Source organism: Astatotilapia calliptera, chromosome 11 (assembly GCF_900246225.1).
Source record: "Astatotilapia calliptera chromosome 11, fAstCal1.2, whole genome shotgun sequence".
In the NCBI taxonomy this organism is placed as follows: domain Eukaryota; kingdom Metazoa; phylum Chordata; class Actinopteri; order Cichliformes; family Cichlidae; genus Astatotilapia; species Astatotilapia calliptera.
In genome coordinates this window covers 33,640,640-33,662,646 of record NC_039312.1, presented here as the reverse complement: position 1 = coordinate 33,662,646, position 22,007 = coordinate 33,640,640, and the positions used below count along the sequence as shown (strand labels likewise).

At 40.2% G+C, this 22,007-nt stretch overlaps 2 protein-coding genes and 1 long non-coding RNA gene across 6 annotated transcripts; 2 read left to right on the top strand and 1 right to left on the bottom strand.

Annotated features, from left to right (window-relative positions):
* Positions 1–2,100: 2,100 nt before the first annotated feature.
* Positions 2,101–17,328, bottom strand: LOC113032027 (membrane-spanning 4-domains subfamily A member 8-like). Of its 4 annotated transcripts, none has more exons than XM_026184668.1 (8): positions 16,876–17,328; positions 8,329–9,097; positions 7,752–7,949; positions 6,827–6,943; positions 3,258–3,314; positions 2,825–2,962; positions 2,427–2,549; positions 2,101–2,267 (listed from the first exon to the last, which is right to left on the bottom strand). In XM_026184668.1, the coding sequence occupies exons 3-8, from the start codon at positions 7,926–7,928 to the stop codon at positions 2,202–2,204; spliced, it is 678 nt and encodes a 225-aa protein (XP_026040453.1). In that variant the 5' UTR covers positions 7,929–7,949; positions 8,329–9,097; positions 16,876–17,328; the 3' UTR covers positions 2,101–2,201. The 4 variants fall into 4 exon arrangements, with proteins under 4 accessions (XP_026040453.1, XP_026040451.1, XP_026040452.1 ...); XM_026184666.1 differs by lacking the exon at positions 8,329–9,097 and adding an exon at positions 14,981–15,430 and having other exon boundaries at positions 16,876–17,322; XM_026184667.1 differs by lacking the exon at positions 8,329–9,097.
* LOC113032029 (uncharacterized) lies at positions 11,592–12,367 on the top strand. Its single transcript, XR_003273837.1, has 2 exons — positions 11,592–11,832; positions 12,275–12,367. It is a non-coding gene; the product is annotated as an uncharacterized LOC113032029 (long non-coding RNA).
* On the top strand, positions 15,062–21,892 carry LOC113032846 (uncharacterized). Its single transcript, XM_026185997.1, has 7 exons — positions 15,062–15,096; positions 15,197–15,287; positions 19,970–20,080; positions 20,712–20,768; positions 20,879–21,049; positions 21,191–21,328; positions 21,806–21,892. The coding sequence occupies exons 1-7, from the start codon at positions 15,062–15,064 to the stop codon at positions 21,890–21,892; spliced, it is 690 nt and encodes a 229-aa protein (XP_026041782.1).
* The last annotated feature ends 115 nt before the right edge of the window (positions 21,893–22,007 follow it).

Here is a 22,007-nt window from a genome sequence, read left to right as displayed (position 1 = left end):
GAGTATCTTCTCCAGTGAAATTCTTTGGATTTTCCAGGACAGGTGTTGGGTCGCAGGTTTTAAAGCCAACATGATAACCTTATCTAGCCAATGGTTTGGAGATCCAACTTTTTAAATCCAATGAAAATCAAATTACTCAAAAAAACAAAATCCTCTGGAAAGAAGTAGCAGGCATTCTTGAAACACAATTTAATAAGCAGACTCATGTGAACAGCAAGATAGTACATTAAGACAGAATAGAAAAACAACAGATAGAAAGAAGCAAAGCAAACCCTGGGGTGTAGAGCCATAAGCACAGACTGCAGAGTCTCACCAAGAGAGACAGAAAAGAGCCTGGTGGACCGCTGACCCATCTTTTATAGGGGTCAGGAATCACTCCTGCTACTGGGTAACTTTCCACTCGTCCTCCAGCCAAAAACAGCAGATGCAGGATCAGGTGCAGGTCAGGGGTGTGGCCAGGAGCCATCTTCAGATGGATCACGTTTAATGAATACATTTGAATGCTAATCAATAAATTTAAAAAAAGAAACCATTGTTGTGCTTTGTCACAATAGGCCACAACATGTCAAATGTCAGACATTAATCCTGATTATTAAATCACAAAACAAGCAGTATGCATAAATTTATGATGTGGATAATACTTGGCCTAAATATATTGGTTACATACAATTTTTATATATATATATATATATACACATATATATATATATATATATATATATATATATATATATATATATATATATATATATACACATATATATAGGTTAAATGCTTAAAATGCTAATTCTAATATATATATATATAAACACTTCAGTGTAGGTAAAGTGTGTGTATATATGATTATATAGTACTGTTATGATCCTTAAGGTGATTTTATTGTGATCTGTTCACTATTTTTGCTGCACACTTTCTGTTTTTTTAAGAGACATGTTTTGGTTGTAATCCATTGGAGCAAAACGTCTGGTGACGTTCAGTGCAGGTATATAGGTATCCATCCATCCATCCATCCATCCATCCATCCATCCATCCATCCATCTTCTTCCACTTATCCGGGGCTGAGTCGCGGGGGCAGCAGCCCATGCAGAGAAGCCAGACCTCCCTCTTTCCAGCCACCTCCTCTAGCTTGTCCGGGGGAACACCCAGGCCAGCAGAGAGATATAATCTCTCCAGTGTGTCCTGGGTCTGCCCTGGAGCCTCCTCTCGGTGGGACATGCCCGGGACCCCTCATCCGGAAGGCAGCCCCTCCCGGATGGCTGAACGTCTCACCTTATCTCTAAGGGAGAGGCCAGCCACCCTACAGAGGAAGCCCATTTCTGCTGCTTGTATCCGCGATCTCGTTCTTTCGGTCACTACCCACAGCTCTTGACCATAGGTGAGGGTAAGGATATAGGTCGAACGGTAAATTTAGAGCTTTCCTTTTACACTCAGCTCTCTCTTCACCACAACAGACCAGTACTGCGGCCGCTTCACCAATCCGTCTGTCGATCTCCTGCTCCCTTCTCCCGTTACTTGTGAACAAGACCCTGAGATACTTAAACTCCTCCACTTGGGGTATAGATATACATGTCATCCAAAAATCCACAGCATGGGAAGTTGTCAAAACCATTCAAAAAGGTTCTAGTATCTGTCCAAACTGCCCTGCAGATCGTCCTCAGTCCAGTCGTACTAGCACTAATAAAGGAGACGAAATTTGAAAACTCTCGAGTCATTTCAAAACACTACGATGACGAAAACACTCAGCCCACAGCTTCACAAAAAGGCTTCATAACCCATCTCTTGACATCATGGATCTATATACAGTATATGCATGATCTCATAAGCTTAGAGATGGCTTCAAATTAGATATCATTATAAAATTTTAAATAAGTTTATTCTAAATATAACTATGCTTAAAAAAGTGATCACATTTTTAAGCATAGTTATAATGTTAGAAGTGATTGCTTTCGCCACTAAAACACATTGCATCCATGATGGTCACAACTAAAATAATAACATCACTGCCAAAAGTATATAGACAGTGTTGCCTCAGTGCCTCAGCTTCAATGACTAAAGACCTACAGCCCTCACGTCTGTAGTCAAATGCTGATGAAACGTGCAACAGATTCCGTTATTTTTATGTAACATGGACCAATATAGTCGTAGTACAGAGTCAAAGCTATGAAGGCACATGCTTACAATTCCTCACAGCACAATTACATTCAGACTGTAGGCTTAGTGGTAACTTCCTCGAGAAGTGGTTTGTAGAGCTCTGGGTCATCAGTGCTCTAAAAAAGAAAAGATTGGTGAAGTAAAATGACACTAAATCTTTTTGGCTTTTGAGCAAGTCACCAAATATTCACAAACTTCCACACAAGAACTCAAAACAAAAACAAAAAAACCCTCCACATTTACAGCCAACATTTTCTGCGACGCTAGTCTGTTACCTTGGTTTGTCCCTTTTCTTTGCTCTTCAGACTCTTGATCCCCAAGACGACTGAGCTGATGGTGACGCAGAGCTCCAGGACTGACAGCACAATTAGCACAGCAATGATGCTTCTGTAGAGCATCTGTTGGGATACAAACAACAGTGCTCAATTTTATTGCAGTAATAAAAGGATCAGAGGCTCAGACCCTTTGACCGGAGAGTGGGCGGAGACTTCTGTACAGACGTGACTGTGATCGCAACATCCTCCTACAGTCAAAAACCTATCTGATTACCAGCTGCAAATCCACAGATTTCAGAAGCAGAAACCTGTGATTATATCTACAAAACAATTAAAACCGTATATTTTCCACTTGTCACTTAGGTATTTGAACCTGAACTAACCTTAACTACACTTACCATAATTACTGTTTTGCCGCCGTAGCATTCATAACACATTTCCGGCCAATATAGATTAGATACACTGATGCTATACAGCACAATAGCTGCAATGGCAAAAGCAACGCCAGTCAGATTCAGAATCACATTGACGATAACCTGAAATACAAGATGGGTCAGTTAGTGTAAAATAAAATTTTAGACATTAGAAGGCTGGTCGGTTAAAAGTTTTACAGTCAGTCAGTGCCGGAAAGCTTGCAATGGTTGGTATTAAAGCTCTGCAGCTCCATCCTACATAAATACATATACATAGATGTGCATACATGAGACCTGGTGTAAACTTGTATATTGAAATAGAATAGTATACTTCTACTTTCATATCTTCAACTTAAACAGGAAAAAGAAGACACACGAAATTCAAGTTGTCCTTCTAAGGTACATCTGAACTACTCACCAGACATGGACTTGGATACTTGTCAGACAAAATGCTGACAATTCCAAACATGATGAACTACACAAGACAAAAAAACAAAGACAATAAAGTTACATTCCTCCAACTGAATGAGGAGACACATCATGTGTCTAAGGTGACAACAAGAAACTGCAATATATCAATAAAACCATAGAAGTAAGGGATTAAGATTTCCAGTAATAAAACACATTTGATTTCATAAGATCCTCCTGATTTTTCTTAAACACCAAGTCTGATACTCTACATACTCTGAACCCCGGTTTCTCAACCACTGTGCTGTGGCACACAGGTGTGCTGTGAGAAATGGTCAGGTGTGCCGTGGAAGATAATCTGGTTCCACCTAATTCGTACTCTAAGCAACTGGCATGAGTAACGGGCAGAACAATTACATTCTCTTCCACTAGAAGACAGTACAACTACCTGCTCTAATTAAATGGGTTGCCAACTGCCAGTAAAACAGAAGAAGACGAAGGAGATATTACATAATAGTCATGCAGTGAGACGATGCAGCATGTAATACCAATAGATAAATATTTGAAAAGAACCTGACCTGGGTCCTGGAGAAGATTCCTACCCAGATGAAGGAACTAGCATGAGTAGTGGTCATGATCTCTGTCATTCCAGGAAAGGAGCAGATAATGAGGAACAAAGTCGAAATTGACTTTGTTTTGTTTGATAAACAATTAGATGTTTCTGACGATAAATATTAAATTGACATTTATTTTTGTTTGGCAATCACTTAGCATTAACTGGTATTTGTTTTTGCAGTTTGACCTTTCAATTCCACTCAAAGTAAACTTTATTGTCACCTCTGCTATATACAGTTCAGTATATAGAGAGATGAGACGAAGAGGCTCCAGTTCTATACAGTGCAAAAGAACAACAATAAATATAGGAAGAGTAAGAATGAGAAGAATAAATATATGTACAATTTGAGACTGAGGTAAGAGGAGTAAAATATACACTTTGAGGCAAAAATGGTTAATAACAGTCTAAAAATTTACAATTGAAATTTTGAACTGACTTTGAAGCGGTTCAAAATGACCAACGTAGCAGCTTTACAGTTTACAGTGTGAAACAAATGATCTGTCATTAGTTGTTATCAGTAAACTGCTGTAGAGTTAACTGCTATTTGTTTTTGCATCTGGACTTTGTATCTTCATCATTTAATTGAGTTATCAGTTAACACTCTTAGAGTAACTGCTGTTTTTTTCTGATCCTTGGATTTGATCTTGGGATTAATTTCTGTCATCAGTTGATGACAAGTGTTTTTGCATTTGATCCTATAATGGATTTTTGTCAGATATGATTTTCTTGGATTCATATATACAGTTAATTGCGTGAGTCAATTTCTAAATTAATTTTCATTTTTGTTTGTTTTGATTCTGAAGATAATTACTCTTAAGTCGATTGCTAAATTGACTTTTATTTTTGTTTGATTCATTTCTAATCAAGTATTGATACAGATTCTTTTTTAGTTAATTCTTACATTTTGACATTGTTGATTTCATCTTTTATTAGTTTAGTACAGTGTGTTTGTTTTTGAATTTTTTTACCAGCTGGGTTGCACTGCTTTGATTTTCCTTGCGTTAAATTAGAATAATTACATTTGCAGTTTTATTTCAGTATTACTTTCTTTACAGTTGAAGTTTGCAGTTTTGTGAAAAGAGAAAAACATTGCATTGTCATCATTTTCAAATAGAGGTCTAATTCTTAGCAATTGATGAAGAAATTTCAAAGAATAACAGAGAAAAAACATATCAGCAAAGTAAAGGAAATAAATAATAATTAGACCTGCAAGTAAGCGAGTCCTTATTCCTAGATATAGCATCTTGTCTTGGGTGGGGGCAACAGCCAGGAGTGCAACCATATTCCAAATAGAGAAGCAAGCTAATGAAGAATATGAGCAAGCAGAATGGACGAAAAAAGGGAGAAAATCAGGAGGAAGGAAATGGACAAGAAGCGAGAGCACGTGATGACAACCTTAGATATGTGCTAAAGTGGTGTGTCAATCGTGAACGAAACGGCTCTTATGCCGGGCTCACACTGTGCGATTTTTGGCCCATTTTAAGCCGATCTTTGAGTCGTGCGACCGAAAGAGCCGGCTCTTTTTAGTGAGCCGAGCCAAAAGAGTCGGTTCGCTAAAAAGAGCCAGAAATCCCATCACTAATGTGCTATTGGATGCTAAGAGGAAAAGAAAGACAAGTAAGAATCCAAGATCCAGACCACAAATTACAAGTTGAAGCCCAAAAATTACAAACGTCATCACAAAGAACTGGGGTACAAACTACAACACCTGGAGCTTCTGCCTGACTTTTTGAGTTTGCCTAGATCTGACAGCACACCTGGGAACACCGGTTATCCAGTGAAGTGAAAGGTGCTAACCGCTAGGCTAACTGGCAACAAGATGCCTCCCTTCTCCACAGATGACTACCACAGCCTCCTGCAGAAGATTGCAGTACTGGAGACAAAAATTCATCGCTTAGAAGTAAACGTGGAGGTAAATGCACTGTGTAGAAATGAAACAACCTCGCCATTGATTCAAAACAATGGCGATGAGCAAGCTAGCACACAGCTAAGGAGCACAGATAATGTGACCAAGAAATAAAACTCTGACATAAACATGACATAAATCATGTCTCCTGGAAGGGGGAGGATGTATCACAAGCAGGGCACGGCGAGCTGAAATCTCTGAAACCAACTGGCCTTCACTTCAGCTGAACTTCATTCGACCATGGCCTGCAAAGACTTCGCTAAATTCTTCACAGACAAAATCTGTTTTTTGATATTTTTATATACATATCACATGTACTCATAAACTTGTTGGCGCTCTGTGTTTTTGAGGGTCGGGAGCCTCTGTCAGTGCCATGTCTGGACTGAAATATTGAGAATTGGCATAAAGCGCAGAGGGTCTTTCATCACACCAAATAACAGTCAGGATGATATTTTCTGGGCCAAGTGAGTCCGAACAGAATGTCCCAAACTTAGATAATAAATCGGTATCAGGATAATATCAAAGCAAGGCAGGGAGGGTTTTTTTTTGTCTGTGTCATTCCAGGAAAGGAGCAGATAATGAGGGATGTGAACAGACGTGAGTGGGGGAAGGAGATTCAAAGGGTGACAACAGGACTGCCACGTCAGTTCCAGAAGAAGAAAGTCATAATAGTAATGTGTTATTGTTGGGATATAAAACTGTATTGCCCAATTCAGGGTCATGTTATTTGTCGAGTCACATGGCTGCTTTCACAGAGGTCCAGCGCTGCCAAAGCAAATGAAATCTTTTCAAAAAACAGATATTTCTCCTGTACTTCCTTCGAAGAAATTAAATGTTTTTGGATATTATTTCCACATTTTGATTCGTCTGACCACAGAACAGTTATACACTTTGCTTTTTAAATTAGCTTTGGCCCAGAGAAGATATTTCTGCCCTGTTACCAGTTAACCTAATACGCTGCAAAATGTTTCTCCAGCAGCTCCTTTGAGTAGTATTTACTTATGTGGATCCAATCTTAGTTCAGAAACATGAGGAAAAAGCTGCTTAGCTTGCTTACCAACCCTCCCATCCAACAAGGATAGCCGGTATAACTCATGGTCCATGATCCATCGTGTTGGCTTATAAGGATTGATCCGAGGACAACATTGAGAAGCCCAATCATAATCTGCAGAGTCTGAGAAAGAAGAAGCACAGAATGAACAACATGTGATCATGTGGTGTTCAACACCAGTCATAGGATATGCTGTATACTGGAGCACTTTCTCTCAGGCTTTTTCTGTAGTGTGATGAGAAAACTCTTAAACCATCTATCCATTCTCTTCTGCTTATCCTTTTACAAGGTTGCGGGGGGGCTGGAGCCTATCCCAACTGTCTTAGGACGAGAGGCAGAGTACACCCTGGACAGACTCGACACGGAAAGACCCCAGCCTGATGGTGGAAGTGAAGTCAGGAGGAGGCAACATCGCTAACCATCGTGCTGCCCTCTTTTAAACCACAGTGGATAAAAGCGTCTCACTTTTAAGTCCAATAAATTTGTCAGTGAGAGAGTTAGACTCACGTGGGGTAAGGAAACATGACACTGATACAAAGCCAGTGGCATCCCTGACACATAAAATTTACCTTTACTCTGTCTTCTTGGAAGGCTTTCTGACATTAATAGGAGGCAACAAAAGTTCTGACAGTGTTTTATCTCCTGAATGTTTAAATGTACAAGTGGATGAGTGAGTTTGTCTGTAAGCCTTTAAAGAAGTATGTGGTGGGTGCAAAGAAGAAGCTCATTAAAAGAATATTAACTAAACGTGTATCAGACTAAGTTAGGAGTTCATTTGCATTTTTAACTCATTCACTGCCATTGACGTCTACAGCCGTCAATTGCAGTGCATGAGTCAATGGGTTTAACCCATTCACTGCCAATGGCTGGCAGTGAATGAGTTAATAGAACATCTGGAGGCTTATCTGAAGCTTTAAAGGTTGTAGCTCACCCCCAGCACTATCTCAGAAGGTCTTTTGAGGCGCCTCAGGTGCTGAGACACTTTGCAGCACACTGGACTGCTGCAAAGGTTCTTGAGGATCTGGCACAGAGGAGGCCAAGGGCTATTAGGGTCAGAGGTCAAGGTGAGTATAGTGACTCCATCAGCCTTGGACACAGTGACAGACATCCTGAATTGAGATCCTGGAGACTGAAAGAGAGAAGAGTAGAAAAAAATGAACATAGTCTGAATCACATTAAGGCCCCAGCTGTGGAGAAATGGCTGAACTCATTGAAGTGTTAAGACAAAACATTTATTTAACTTGTGCAAATAACAAAATAAAAAATCTAATTCCCTCAATACCGATTTGTAACCCAAAGGATTTGACACAACGCAGAAGCTTGTGCTTTGTCGTTTTTTTCTGTGTACAATAGCACTTTTTGCACGTTCCAGCGAATTTTGCTCCAGCTCCGGAGCTGCACCGGTGCTCTGCTCCAGCAGCTCTCTTCATCTCCGGCCCTGCCGCTACAGAAATAGGGAGTTGACCGCTCACCAGATGGCCAGGCACTCCTTTTCTAATGTACCGTACCTGGCCTCATGCTCCGACAATTTTCAGCTGATGTACACAATGGGGCAGTCAATGATGTACACAGGAGCTCGTCGACCTGGGTCATTGGGTAGGCATCAAACGGTGGCACTTCGTTCATCTTGCAATACTTCACACAGAACCACATAGACCTAACTATGGGGCTACACCAAGCACTGTGCGACTCTTCTACTATTCCCAGCTTTAACATTTCTGCCAGTTTGTTTTGCACAATTTGTCTTTCGTGCTCAGGTAACATGTAGTGGTGCGAACACACCATCACACCAGCCTGCGTTTCAAAGTGATGCTTCATGAGATTTGTATGGCAGAACATAACTGCAAAACACTCTCAAAACAGTGCTGCAGCGCCATGCAGCCTCCTGAACGCCAAGGGCCAGTCCTCCCATCCCATCTGGAAGGGGCGCTGATGGTCCTCAGGGGAGGGCCCCAATCAGTCCACGATGGCTCTCCTAACGTCAGAAAGGACACGTACACTGTTGTGAGAAGGCTCAGCGCCGCCACCTGGGCTTCCACTAGTATGCGACCGTGGTTGCCTGGAACACCTCCAGAATTGCTTGGGGGGTCATCTGGGGAGCTTGGGTTTCAGCACCACTGTAACCCAAAACACCGACATGATGCAGAAACGTGCGTTTTGCCTTTGTTTATTTGCTACAATATCACTTTTTGCACTTTCCAGCGCACACTTCTTCGGCTCCAGATCTGCACCAGTGCTCTGCTCCAGCAGCTTTTCTCCTCTCCAGCCCGGCCACTACTGAAATAGGGAAGGCATGATTAGATGATGCTCGTCGACTGTAAACACCAGCCTTCCCTGACACCACACCCTGAACCCACTGCTTCACTCCTCCTCTGCAGCTGAGCTACCAACCACACCCTGTCACACTATTGTCTTATATTAATTCTTATAAAATCACCTTATAATGAAGGTGAGCTCCATTAACGGTAACTTATACTGAATGGCTGTTAATTATAATTAAATAAAATAACTTGTATATAAATAAATTACTACATAAAGTGATGCAGTTATGTTTACATTTGCTGTCCATGTGCTATACATTTAAATATTAGATAAAGATGATGATTAACTGAATAACAGTACTAAAGAAAAACACTCACAGTCACTTTATTAACCATTAAACTGCTTGTTAGTGAAATATCTAATGAAAGCACTTTAAAGTATTTAAACATGCAGATATTGGAAAGATGACCTGCTGAGGTTAAAGTGAAGGAAGGTGATTTAAGTGGTCTTCGGTAAGAGATGGGCTGGTCTGAATATTACAGAAACTGATGATCTACTTAGACAATGATTTCTAAGGTTTACAGAAAAATGTCCATAATGACAAATTCAGTGAGGTCTATGAGAGAAAAATACCTTGTTTATTATAGAGGTCAGAGAAGAATGGCCAGACTGCTTTGAGCTTTAACAAAGGTGTTAGGAATAAAATGATTAAATAAGTTGTTTTTATGTGTTTTTTTATACACATTCCAGTTGTGCTCATTAAGAGTTGGCACTCTGTATAATAAAGGTCAAAAGCATCAATTCAGTGCTATAATTGAATCGAATTATTGAGGCTGACGTGCTGAGTTGCAGAAGGATTTGCAAACATGCACATCATAACTAATTAAAATCAGGGTGACATTTCTCTGGGACAAGGCAGTCTGAATAGAACGTCTGAATGAGTAGAAGCAACAGGCTGAGAATCGCAAGCATATCTGTGCCAAGCAGAATTAAACCAGCTCTGAAGGCAAAGGCTCCTATTAGCAGCATGCACTCGATAAAGTGGCATTGGAGAGTATTTCTGAAACCGAGACTGAGAAATCATGAAACAAATATCAGACAGATTGTACTGTAATTCCATCTTCCTGTGAAATTAAGTGTTATGATATTTTGATACCACGGTAAGCATTTACAGGATATTGTTTTATACAGGAAAACTGTTACTCAATAAGGCCGATCTACTAGTTGTTTTTCTCTTTCTCTGTGACCCAAGAATTAATGTGAGACTCACAAGCTGGTACCTCAAGGTCGAAAACACCACAGAGATGAGACCACTTCCTTACTCCCATCCTCCCTTTTCTTTATCTCCTGGAAAAGGCTCGTTAAAGGCTAGGTGGTTCGTTTCAGAATTCACTGATGAAAGAACTCTGTATTTTATGTCTAGGAGTGTATTTTGCTGGGATGATCATAAATTGTAGCTGAACTGATAAACTACACAAGGGATACTTTGCTCAGAAGGCAGGAAGACGTTTCCTTATTTGGTCTGTACCGGTTTGAACTGGGAAAGCTGACACACGAACCTTTTTTCATCTATATAAACTGCTGTGTATCAAATAAACCTTTGAGTCGATTGGGAAGGCAACCTAAAGCAGTCTCTGTTTTCTTGTTCTCCCAAGCTGCTCCCGAGCTCGTACTAACACGCTGAATGGCATACCTGAGTGTTACTTTAAATAATTAGGAATCTTAGAAGGAAAGGACAGAACTCTGCTTATCGCTCACGCCACGGAGGAAACCCGGGAAGGCAATTTCCTTCAATTTTGGTGTCAGAAGTGGGATCCTGACAGAAGGTAAATATGTGTCTTTCATATTTATATAGAGACCATATTATACCTCTCTCAGTGATCGATCCATAAAAAAACGGGATATGCTGACGAAGTTTCACTTAGTGATCCAGAGAGATACACTGACTGACTTCCTCAGTCCCCGAATAAAGTAAATTAACCCTTGTGTGGTGTTGGTGGACACAGGAAGTTGCCTGTTGTCTTGAATATTTTAATTTTGTTTAAGTTGCTCACTCAGAAAGAGTGACACAGGAAGTTGCCTGTTGTCTTAAATACTTCTCGTTAAGTGAGAAGTTGCTCACCAAAGAGTGACACAGGAAGTTGCCTGTTGTCTTAAATACTTCTCGTTAAGTGAGAAGTTGCTCACCAAAGAGTGACACAGGGAGAAGTTGAACGGGTCTCACAGACCCGATTACCATACAAGGGTTAAAAGCAGTAAATTAAAAGCAGAAAGACACAGGAAGTTGCCTGTTGTTTTACGAGAAGTTGCTCGTTAAGCGAGAAGTTGCTCGCTAAGTGAGAGTTGCTCACACAAACAAAAAATTGCTAGCAATAAATTTAAAGTGACCTCAGCTGTGCCGCAGCGAAAATACTAACCTAAATCCTCCTAGCGTGTAAACCCCTCTGGAAATCACTGAACATGAGTCAGAATAATTCAAAGACCACAGACAGGTCCGATAAAAAATCTAAAGTACCTGTAAAACCAAAAATTAATAAAATACAAAATAAAGTCTCAAATAACGGCTCAGTACAACTCCCATTTCCGGTTACGTGTAACCTACGTCCGCGAATCGGTGAAGACGTCCATGATCACGTATCCAGAACATGCGGGAGTGCTTATGTGACTGACTTTGTTTACAACTTAAGAAGTTCAATGCATTCTAATTTCTTTTCGGAGCCTTATCCCGAACGATTATCGCCAGAAAACAGGTCAGTAGAAATGTTGAATATCATTTGTGATAAGAAAAGTAGTCTGCTTAAAAAGTCCTGTAGAAAATATATGATAGAATGCCGCGACGTGATGCATCAAATGTTACCGCTATGGACAAAAGGAGGGTAAATAATGACAAAGTCGCCGATTTCTTTAAGAATCTAAAGAAATTCCTGCTAACAATGTCCAGAGACAAAATTGACTTAAATGCAGTAACTATGTGTAAACAGAAGCCTGATGAATCTATCCTAGTATTCATAAAACGCTTTATGCACTGTTGGACAAGCTAGAGGTGCAAATTTAGCTCAGTTTTCCAGCAGCCGCAGACACCCAAAGCAAAAATGAATTTGTGTATTTCATTTAACATAAAGGGTGAAATGTTTGCTGACACTGATAACAGCTTATGTTTTCTCTGCCCTATGTACCGACATGATGGAGAAGGAACATCCTCTGTGTCAGCTGGACCCTCAGCAGAGAATGAACTCAACATCCTTTTTGTCCGGTACTCTATGTCACACACTGTGCCAAAAAAAACGTGTACAGACGCCACTAACAGGTAATCCCATGACTGGGAGCCACACTTTTGTTTCTCTCACACTGTTCAACAACATGATAACTGCTCACACAAGTGAAGGTCAAACAGTGATTTTGTCACATAACTCAGACATAGGTTATGACATAACTACACCATGTCGTCACATAGATCTAACCTACCCTATCCACTGTACTATTTCTGCACTTACGTTGCCAGCTGAATACCAGAATATGACATTGTGGTCTAAAAGTGAGAATGATATAGGATTTATTGACTGTACACTTTATCACGTACACATATTAAAACACAAGATCCCTGTGTTTTAATATGTGTATATGTCAAGCAACATCCCCTTTCCACGGAAAAAGCCGCAGCTCTAGATGTCATCATAGGAGATTTATTGACTACAGGAGTAATAAAGCCCACACTCCTGTCAATCCTGTGCCAAAGCCTAACAAACCTGGCGTATGGCGTTTCATACAAGACTTAAGGCAAATTAATGCAGTCAACATTCCTCTGCCACCTCTCGTTTCAGATGTTCACAGCATATTGACATGCATTGCATACACATTTTACCGTGGTGGATTTATGCTCCGCTCCTTTTTCTCAGTACCTGTGACACACAGCCGTTATTTGCATTCACACATAGAAATAAGCAGTACACTTGGACTCGTTTGCCCCAAGGCATGATAGACAGCTCTGCTGCTTTCTCAATGGTGCTTCACTCCTCCAGGGCTGAATCCCTGATCCACATGTGGATGACCTCCTCCTCTGTGCTGAAAGTGAAAAACTGTGTCAAACTGCTACACACATGCTTCTCCAGCACCTCCAAAAGACTGGCCACAAAGCATCTGCAAAGAAAATGCAGTACTGTCAGACTTCTGTTCAATATTTGGGATTCACACTGTCTCACGGAAAACGTTCCATGACTGCAGACAGGGTCAAAGCTGTGACCTCCGTCCCTCGTCCCACTACACAGAAGGACATGTCGTCCTTCTTAGGCATGGTGAACTATTGCAGACAGTGGATACCAGACTGTTCTTTTCATGACCACATTCTGCGTGAATGCTGCAAAAAAGACAAGCCTCCTCGAATACTGTGATCCACAGAAATGACTGTCTCTTTCAATGCATTAAAGGGAGTGCTGACCTCCGCCACTCAAAGGTGCTGCCTGAATTGTTCAGGGAATGCCGGCCTGCCTGAGGGCAGTAGCAGCTTGCTCTATCATGATAAGGGACTGCGAGAAGCTCACACTCTCACATGACACTATTCTACACACCAATCACAAGGTCACGACCATTGTAGCAAACATAACTAAACAACATATGCAAATCTCACTATAAAAGCGAGCAGCACACCTGATTCGCCAGCACATTTATTGATCCTATGCTGTGTTCTTCTGACCGACAGGATGGCTCAGACAGGCTTGACGATCATGACTGCATGACACGTATACAGGAATCCACAGCACCATGTCCAGATTTAGAGAAAACACCTATCCCAGACTCAGCCACGGTTTATGTGGACGGGTCCTGTTCAAGGCCGAGTGACAACTCATTTCTTTGTGGCTATTCAGTGGTAACAGTGCCTGACATCATACTAGAGGCTCACTCATTACCATTTCACTCAGCACAAAAAGCAGAGCTCATGGCTTTAATACGCGCCTGTGAGCTACATTTGGATAAGCATGTGACAATTTGCGCAGACAGCCGCTATGCATTTGGCGTTGTGCATGACTTTGGCACATTGTGGAGACAGAGAGGATTTAGATCTGCTGATGGAAAATAAATTGCTAAATTCTGATTTTGTTCAAAGACTTTTTCAGGCTATACAGCTGCCATCGGCCATTGCAGTTGTAAAAACGAAAGGACACAGTACAGCTGACACAGACGAAGCAACAGGTAATGCCTTAGCAGACGTGACAGCCAAGGCTGCAGCTGCATCACAGCTCCCACCTCCGCAGGAAGTATTATCTGTGCCCCTACAGCTGCCACTTGTTACACTCCCAGACTATTTAGACACAAATGTTGATTTAAAATTTATACAAGAGCAAGCCTCTGCATAGAATAATGACTGTACCTTAGATGACAGAGATGGCCTATACAAAATCTTAAGGGTTTGATTGCCCTCCCATATTCCCTGCTGCCAGTCCTTGTCCGACATTTTCACGGTGTGAGTCATGTCGGACAAAGAGGGGTAATAGGGGCAATAAAATCAAGATTTGTAATTGAGAAAACATTGCATGCAGTAAAAAGCATATTAGCAACCTGTCTAACATGTGCACGAACTAATGTAGGTAGCTCAAAAGCAAAACATCAGCATTTACCACAACCAGATTTTCCATTTCATACATTACAAATTGATTTTACACATATGCCAGCACAAGGAAGTATCAAGTACTTACTGGTAATAGTGGATCAATTTAGTAAATGAGTAGAAGCTTATCCAACCTCAAAAGAAACTGCAGAAGTAGTCTGTCAAAAGTTGAGCAATGAAATAATACCCAGATTCGGAATACCTCACCAAATTAACAGTGATAGAGGATCTTCATTCACATGAGAAGTAATTAAAAAATGTGCTAAAACTTTAATGACCTGGGTCAAATTACTTACTCAAGTCCTGTGTGAGATTAGAATGACTCAATCTGCAGTAACCAAATTATTTCCATTTGAAATAAGACTATTTCCAAGACCATGGTCAGCTTCCAGAGGGGCACCGCTAGTAGAAGGTGATGTATATTGCATTGTCCACTGATGTTCACAACCTGGTAGAAAAACTGAATAATAACTATCAGAAAGTTTGTCTCTCTCAGCTTTTCCCCTCCACAGTTCCACCAGTGGAGACAAGGAGATGCATGTTGGAGAAGCCACTAAAACCAAGGACTCTCTGGGAGGCCGCGCGTGTTCCAGCCCCCAGACTGTACTGGCAGTGACGAAGAACCAGCATCCTCACAGACGGACAACCTCAGTGGATTCATGCCAGCAGGGTTAAGACCAGCCCAATCGGACCATCTCAGGCGTCGGATCAAGCAGATGACATCTCCGGCGAGCCAGCGCCCGGAACTAGAGCAAATAAACACACGGGTAGATGACATCTCCGGCGAGCCAGCGCCAGGATCCAATTTACACACACACACAATCACTGATTAACACACAACGTCTGAAAGAACAACGACAAGGTACTCAAACATCCAGCAGGAACAGAAAGCTAAAAGTACCACATGATGTCTAACCTGATAAAGCCAGACTCATTCCATCCTGATAATGGAGAAAATGAAATGCCCATTGTCATCATACGACGCTTATTCTATGTCTCTCGAACCTGGGACCAGGCCAGGAGACAACTGAAGAACTGTTTTTCTTATATATTGTCTTATATATTTAGGTTATTAATCATATCTATCGCATTAACCTTAGGATTTTTATTTACTATTTCATATTGTAAAGTGCAACCCTGTTCACATTTCTGCAAGCCACATTTTCAATGATAACCCATATAGCTACCAGTACAGCCACTTCAATGTATTTGCAATTAGCAAAAATTGATCCTGAGGATGTGCCAGATGTTACCAATGATGTTCCTGATGTGTATATTGAACATTAGGTTGTGAACTATTACATTTTATGATTTGCTTTTTATATTATGTTATTACATTTGTGATTTTTCCTTTCTATTTGAGTTATTATTTTTTAAAAAATAATAAAAGAGGGGAACTGTTATGATATTTTGATACCACGGTAAGCATTTACAGGATATTGTTTTATACAGGAAAACTGTTACTCAATAAGGCCGATCTACTAGTTGTTTTTCTCTTTCTCTGTGACCCAAGAATTAATGTGAGACTCACAAGCTGGTACCTCAAGGTCGAAAACACCACAGAGATGAGACCACTTCCTTACTCCCATCCTCCCTTTTCTTTATCTCCTGGAAAAGGCTCGTTAAAGGCTAGGTGGTTCGTTTCAGAATTCACTGATGAAAGAACTCTGTATTCTATGTCTAGGAGTGTATTTTGCTGGGATGATCATAAATTGTAGCTGAACTGATAAACTACACAAGGGATACTTTGCTCAGAAGGCAGGAAGACGTTTCCTTATTTGGTCTGTACCGGTTTGAACTGGGAAAGCTGACACACGAACCTTTTTTCATCTATATAAACTGCTGTGTATCAAATAAACCTTTGAGTCGATTGGGAAGGCAACCTAAAGCAGTCTCTGTTTTCTTGTTCTCCCAAGCTGCTCCCGAGCTCGTACTAACACGCTGAATGGCATACCTGAGTGTTACTTTAAATAATTAGGAATCTTAGAAGGAAAGGACAGAACTCTGCTTATCGCTCACGCCACGGAGGAAACCCGGGAAGGCAATTTCCTTCATTAAGTAACAGCGTAAAGCTGCATGAAAAATTCTGAACTTAATTCTCTTTTCATTAGCTTTGTTGATATTTTTGAAATCGTCTGGCCTTTGTTTTTTGTTTTTTTTATCCTCATATAAGGAAAGTGCTGTTACCTACCAGAGAGAAAACTCGACGTTAATCTGCTGTAAAGCGGAAGAAGCTCGACTTTACTCCTGTAAATGTTTGAAAGTGACTGCCCTGCTACCAGCGGCAGGGAGCGAAACTGCGTCAACTGTTCCGGAAAATCGAGCTATGCTTTTGGTCAGCCTTTTTTCTGGACACTATAATATGGCGCAGTATGACGTAATTCAACTATTACAGTAATACAGCTCCACCCGTGACTGGCACCACGGAGGGCATTGCAGCTTTCCAAGTTAGTCCTACAGGCCCGCTTTGATCTCCAGCCCCTGTTTACCAATGATTACGTCACATTGACCTAAATTACAATACAAAATAAAACAAAAACCGATTTACTTGTCAGAGCAGAAGAAAAGCAAGCAAGATCAAATTAATATCTGGTTGTATGTTTGTTGCGCAGCTGTTGTTGGATGCGAAATTTTGCCCGTTGTTCTTCCGCCCACAAGGAAGATATAAACAAATTAACCCTTTGCTCAACGTCCAGTTAAACACACTGATAATTGAAAATAATCCAATATAGAAGAATTACCCTCACTAGCAAAAAGGAACAACACAGTGGAAAACGTTGGTGGACTAATTTAGCAATATTTTAAATGAACTCCGGTTATAACTATATATTATAAATATTTATATAAACATCTGCAAAACTTTTTTATATTACTTTGACATTGTGTTGTTGTTTTTTCAATTTTTCTAAAAAGTTTAGCTAAAATGATGATAATTTCTGACAATAATCTAGCAAATAAACGTTTTTATGAGGCTTCATCAAATTTGGGACTATTGAAAAGAATTACGGTGCTCTCTGGTGGACACACATATGAAATCAGACGTGTCACTACATTAACCTAAGGATAAGGAAACAGATTATAATAATCAAAGCGCCGATTTTTATCTATTTATTTAGGCATTAAGTGAAACAGCAAATTGTTGTAGAAATGCACATTAATGACTGTTCGTAGGATTTTAGTGGAAGCACAGCAAACCTCCAAGAAGTGTGTTATATTACAACATAATTATAATTAATTTTGGATGGCATTTAAGTATTAAATAACTACTATTGTTATTAAGCTTGAAACAGCGTTATTGCTAAAAATTTAAGACACAGGTGAACGTGACAGAAAATCGTAACTGCGCCAATCCTCCAAAAGTTTACAAGAAAATGAATCACTGACGGGATTTGCGCTGCGTGTTTTGTGGTGATTGCAGAGGTGGGAAGTAACGAAGTACACATACTTTGTCACTGTACTTAAGTAGAATTTTCAGGCATCTGAAGTTTACTTGAGTGTTTCTTTCTTTCTTTCTTTCTTTCTTTCTTTCTTTCTTTTTAGTGTGTGTGTGTGTGTGTGTGTGTGTGGGGGGGGGGGGGGGATTGTTATTGTTTTTTGGGTCTGTAGGCTACATGTGACATTATATTTCTTCAGATTGTGAAAGGTGCTACAAATCAAACTGAGGCAGACTACCTGTGTCATTTATAGGCTGCTTAAAAATGCTCTGCAGGTTACTGCATGATGAACAGGTTAGTTTGCTGTCCTGTGATGGATTTAGATCAAAAAGCCTGTACTACTACTCAGTCTACTGGAACTGTTAAAAAGAAACATGTACAAAACTCCACAATGTTAGAATGATTAGAATGATTTCAGGTAGAACTGCTACATTTTATTAAACAGAAGCTGTCAACTCTGCTCTCTTGTGTGGGCAACCATGAGGAAACAGTTCCTTTTAAGTTGTAGATTCAACCTGCTTCATATTTTTGGCCACCAGATGCTACCAAAGAAGATTATGTTGAAAGACTTTGAGTAATGAACCCTTTATGGATACAAGTTCCGATGCTTCAGAAAGCTTCATTTGTCTGTCACTACCACTAAGCTGACACTTAGAAATAAAAAGGAACTAAACAGGAAACTTCTAAATGAACAGGCCAGCCAGGATGAGGGAAAAATTGACGACCATGTAACAAAGAGCAGTGGCAGAAACAGACAATATATACACAATAGGAAAGTAACACATCCACACTGAGACTCAGACACATAAGCTTGACACTGGGAGTGAAGAAAAACAGAAAGACTGGAAAAACAAAAAGATGAAACACAGAGAGGAGAATGTGGGACCAGGATAGGGAGAAACACAGGATGCAGGGCTACAGATATAATAACAACACAAGAGAGGGAACACAGAGAAACCAGACAAACACAAGGACACAACCAGGGAGACAGGAATCACAAAAGGAAACTAACAGCTAAGGAACATATACATAATCCAAGTAACCATGACAACATTCAAGTTATCTTTTTTATTAGCTGCAACAGAAGAAATGTCACATTTTGACCTTTTCCCCAAGTCCCACTTGAAGCCACCATTGCATCATACAGCACTTAATAATATATACATATCACAGGTGAATGGAAGATTAAAAAAGCAGAAGTATTTAATAAAAATATGTATTATTAAAGAATAAGACAGAAAAGACAGAAACACAACAAGCTTTACTTTGTCCTCTGTTGCATATTTTACAGTTACTAAATAAATAATGGCAGGCAAAGGACACAAGCATTATCTCACTGCCTTAGAGCACACCCACAGCTTTAATACACCTGCATGTTTGGATTTGATAGGTTTGTTGACTGATAATTGTGACTCTGTTTGCTTTAAGCATTGAGAATTTGGCACATTCAAATGTGGGTCCTCTGCAAATACCCACCCCTCACATGCACACATGAACCAAAAATGAGAGACCAACTGCGTGAGCTCCAACCTCTAGTCAGTAGCAAGACGACACATTTCTTTGGTGGGAGGCACATTCCCACTGCTGAACAAAAGGACAGAAACGTCTTTCAAGTTTTAGGTGTCGGTCCATCATCAAAAAAAGGAAGCTGGCAAATAGTGAGAAGATGCTTCCATCAGTGTGTCACATCCTGAAGTTTCTTTGCTGCAGTCCAAAGATTTGCTGCTGTTTGCATCTGCTGCAGGTCTTTGATGCTGCAGCTATTGGGGTGAGAACGTAAAAGAAATGTATCATCCAGCTGTTAAAAGATAATTTTAAGCTTTTACTTTAATCGTTCTGAATCCTTTACAGACTATACAGATCTTAGTGGGCCTGTTTAACATTGGACTTGGGCCGGGACGAACAAGCACACATCCTGGGGACCTCAGCAGCCTGGGAGCTGCTTACTGGCTGGGTGCTGTGGTAAAATAATCTTCTTTTTCCTTTTATTGCTGCGTATTTAGCACTTTTTTGTGGTAGAAGAGTTTTTTATTTTGACCTGCAGGAAAAAAGAAGGCCTTTTTTAAATTAACGTGTCTTTTATGCACATGTTAGTTATCCTGTCATTTGTAGGTCCAAATATTTAATGTTGGGAGTCATTCTTCAACCTACAACTGTACACTTCGTGGCAGCTCTCAATTGGACTTCACAATAGCTCAGATCAATTACTTCATAACTCATGCTGGGCTTGGTGTTGTAGCTCCTCTCCCTATGTGTCAAATTTCTGCTGATTGATTTTACAGCAGTGAGGTGGGGCTGTTTGCCTGACATGACCAAAGCTGTCCCTTTGTCACAAGGGTCACCAAAGCAGGTAGCTCTGGTGGAGTTTTACACCAGATCTCCTTCCTGATACAATCTCAAAAGAATTTATGTTTCCAGCTGGAACTCACCTGCTAAGCAAAGGTGTAAAATCACCCGAAACTAAAGTCTATAACTTTTCGATAAATACATTAACAATTTGTTAAATGGTCTATTACCTTTTTCTTTTTAAAAAAAAGGACTTTTCTTGAATTTATGATCACCTCTAACATCGTGTCTACTGACCTCTCACCAGTTCATTGTTAGTGGAATTGTGTCCATTTTGGCTGGACAACTCCGTTCATCCTGTTTGGTAAGAAAACTCATGAAGGACTTAAGACTGTACTCTAAATAAGATTGTCAATAAAAAATGTGTTAAACAACTTGTTTCTAAGTTTTAATTTTCTAAATGTCTCCTCTCAGATGGGCTTCTCTGTTTTCATGAATATTGCTGGTGGGATCTTTGCCATTACTGCCATTGTGCTGTATGGCATGGACCTGAGAGACACCTCTCTCCTCTGGATTTGTGACCGCAGCAGCGATGATGCTGTTCTTGATGAAGACAACTGCAGAAATGTAGCGCTTTTTGCCCAAGTAATCCAGCCTAAACACACATTTACAGTGTACCATAACTGCAGCAAAGTTGTCATGTGAGTTGCTCTGTACAGTGCTATATGACAATTTTTGAGATAAATTGTGTTTTTTCTTTATTTTACTGTGTTCTAAAATCATCAGAAATTACTGAAATCCTTGGACATCACACTGATCATCCTGGCTCTTCTTCAGCTGGCTGTCAATATTCGTTATGCTATTTGGGGCATCAGAGCTCTGTGTCCACAGGGTGACAAAGATGTCGAGGAACAGTTGCCACAAGTCTGCCACAAGAGATCATCCTGATCCATCCCAGAAATGAAAACTGACCTCGTGAGCACATGAATGCATGAGCTGCACATTTACTTCTGTTTCTCTGAACTCCAGCAGAAAGTATTGACAATAATCCCGTCCAGTATCTCTCTGTAAATCCTCATCTGCTTGTAGATGATTTCTTTGATGCTTGAATTTAAAAAAGAAGTAAAACTATTTGTTTTGTTCTTCAGTTTCATAGGATTTCTGGCTTTTTCCACCGTTGGGAAGTACTTGAAATATTTCTTTATGCTAATTTTCTGATGTCATTGTGTAAACAAATGAGAAGACTCTGTTCTACACACACGTACAATAAATGATAAGAATGCACCTGTGCAGATATAAAATTGACAACTCACAGAACAAAAATAACCCATCAGTAAATCATGATGTAATGTTCTTGAAGTGCACTGTGTTTTGTGTCTGCAGGGTGTCAAAGATACTGAGATTTCCCAGCCAATTTTGAAGGAAGTCCTCATGATGAGTCCCGGTGCTGAAAAAGGATTCACTCTAATGTTTGGATCCTTGAAATAAATCCTCAAGATCTACTAGCAGAATCAAATCAAAACTGCATTACAACAGTAATAATGTTTAATGACTGTAACTGCAAAGCTGTTTCTTAACTCAATTAATTCATTCTAATCATTTT

Coding starts and splice junctions, on each gene's coding strand:
- LOC113032027 (XM_026184668.1), bottom strand. CDS start 7,928: ATGTCTGTCACTGTGTCCAAGGCTGATGGAGTCACTATACTCACCTTG. Junction 6,944..7,751: donor CTTCTGAGATAGTGCTGGGG/GTGAGCTACAAC, acceptor CTTCTTTCTCAG/ACTCTGCAGATTATGATTGG. Junction 2,550..2,824: donor GCGGCAAAACAGTAATTATG/GTAAGTGTAGTT, acceptor GTATCCCAACAG/ATGCTCTACAGAAGCATCAT.
- LOC113032846 (XM_026185997.1), top strand. CDS start 15,062: ATGGTCAGCTTCCAGAGGGGCACCGCTAGTAGAAG. Junction 15,097..15,196: donor AGGGGCACCGCTAGTAGAAG/GTGATGTATATT, acceptor TCCCCTCCACAG/TTCCACCAGTGGAGACAAGG. Junction 21,329..21,805: donor TCGAGGAACAGTTGCCACAA/GTCTGCCACAAG, acceptor AAAGATACTGAG/ATTTCCCAGCCAATTTTGAA.